A 2361-nucleotide genomic window follows, 5' to 3' on the forward strand; every position below is an offset into this window, starting at 1 on the left:
TATTCCCATTCAAATTAGACTTATAATTCAAATTATGATAACCCACATGTATTATCTTGCATTTATTATAATTAAAACCCATCAGTCATTTATTTGCTCAACTCACTAAATGATCTAAATCCTTTTGTAAATCAGCAGCATTCTCTTCACAGCTAGCAACAACTAAGATCTTAATATCATCTGCAAAGTAATTTATTGACTATCCCTTCATCTATGTCACTGATGTAAATCAAAATGAGCAAAGGTCCGAAGACTGAGCCCTGAGGTGCCCCCCTTGTGACATTAATCCAGTTTGACTAAACTCCATTTGTAACAACCCTCTTCCTTCTTCCATCCAGCCACTCTTCTATCCAATTTGCTAACTTATCCTCCACACTTATAGAGCTTTTTTTTTTAAAGCCTTTTATGTGCACCTTGTCAAATGCTTTCTGAAAATCCAGATACACCAAGTTTACACCCTACCCTGATCTACATAAGCAGTAACCTTTTTAAAGAATGTTAAAAGATTTGTATATTGAGTATTCAATAAAATTCGAAACTTTGTTAAATGACTTTGCAAAGCATCTTTTAACAGACTTTCCAGATTTTTTTCTCACAAGTGATGCAAGACTAATGGGTCTATAATTATTGGGACAATTTTTATCACCTCCCTTGAAAAGAGGAGTTAGCCAACGACCAGCTTGGATGAATTTGTAACAGCTGTTGTCTCATAGTTAGAAAGCCAGAAACATTTTGAGAGTTAGGAGAAATTGTCTACTTTTTGCATGTTATTAGTCTATGTTCTTTGTAGCATTATTTAATTAAATAAAAATTAGTAGAAAAAAAAATTGGGTTAACTCTTATCAACAATCGACAGCAAGAAAAAAAGAAGATTGGGTAAGTACTTTATTTCTTGTTTTTCATATTTATTCTTTATTTATTATTATAAAATTAACTAAATTGTAAAAATAGGGAACTTTTTAAGTTAGTTAAGATTAGATTAGGAAAATAAACAAAATAATATAAATGTTTTACGAGGCATGCGCGTGAACAGCTTGTGGATAATATAATTTGATAGTGTAATGTGATTTACAACTTATGATGACGTGGATAGTAGTTAGACATGGTTCAAAGGGCAATAAAACAATCTTAACATGATAATCACTATACACACAGACTATTCAAAACAAATACTCAGTGTATTCATGGACAAATCTTTATTTTAGTTTATTAAAAATATTTCATTAAAAAATATGATTTTGTATATAAAAGACTTATAAAGTCAACTGAAAGACTGACAAATTTTGTGAAAATATACGTACTATAATGAAAGCTAAAAGTAATAGATCTATAAAGACTTTAAACGAGTACAAAGAGTTCGTGTGGTCAGTCAAATCTACTGAGCCCTTGTTGAGAGAGTTAATAGGTCGACATCTTTTGCTTCAAACTGACACTGTGCATATGTGGAATTTCTTTTTATCTTTTAGGATCTAAAAATGACTATATTTAAATAATATTGTGAAAGGAATTGATGGGTTATTTGTTTAACATTTTTGAAAAATATCTTAAGTACTTGAAACTTTCTCATTTTCAGGATTACCTCCTACGGGAAGTTGGCAAGATTTGAAGGATCATATGCGAGAAGCTGGAGATGTGTGTTATGCAGATGTTTACAAGGATGGAACTGGTGTGGTGGAGTTTCTGAGATATGAGGACATGAAATATGCTGTAAAAAAATTGGATGACTCAAGGTTTCGGTCCCATGAAGTAAGTTAAATAGTCCTAGAAACAGGTTCATATTAAGTCATTCTTTAAGCTTTATGACAATGTAGCTTACAAAATAAAATATTTTTGTAATAGTAAGGCAATGAAGTTAATTATTGTAGTTTTGTGGTAATAGCTAGAATAAGTTATCAAATGTTTTTTAGAAAAGTTAGCAAGTTGCTATAAGCTGGTAATGAACATTGTGTTTAGTGGTGGAATTAAAAACAAAATTAAATATGCAAATAACTTGTCATTAAAACAGTATTAAGCCTTACAACTCAATGCAGATAGGTAATATATAATAAATAATGTAGTAAATATAAGAAAGGGTATATTTTTTATAGTGATCAGCATTACTTTAATCCATTGGTGTGATCATTATTGCTTCATCAGTTTGTTGAAAGCCTATTTAGAATTGTTTGGCTTCATATTGAAGGTTTGGAAAAATGTATTTTGAAGTAAATTTTTAAGTCTCAGGTTTCAAAACTTTAAAAGTACATGTAAAATACAAAATATTTCACTTTATTAAATTGAAAAAAATATATATTTGAAATCCCTGAACTTGCAGCTTGACTCAATTCTTTAAGCTCACAGGCAGTTTCAAACTAGAATATTTTA

At 29.9% G+C, this 2361-nt stretch overlaps 1 protein-coding gene across 1 annotated transcript in view; it reads left to right on the plus strand.

Annotated features, from left to right (window-relative positions):
• Positions 1–1765, plus strand: part of LOC106474197 (serine/arginine-rich splicing factor 1-like) — a 38085-nt gene extending 36320 nt beyond the window's left edge. The window contains exon 3 of the mRNA XM_013934888.2: positions 1574–1765. Within this exon, the coding sequence (XP_013790342.1) occupies positions 1574–1755 (182 nt within the window). The 3' untranslated portion in view covers positions 1756–1765. The remainder of the gene's footprint in view (positions 1–1573) is intronic.
• Positions 1766–2361: the final 596 nt, after the last annotated feature.

Source organism: Limulus polyphemus, unplaced genomic scaffold (genome assembly GCF_000517525.1).
Source record: "Limulus polyphemus unplaced genomic scaffold, Limulus_polyphemus-2.1.2 Scaffold6941, whole genome shotgun sequence".
NCBI classification, from domain to species: Eukaryota; Metazoa; Arthropoda; class Merostomata; order Xiphosura; family Limulidae; genus Limulus; species Limulus polyphemus.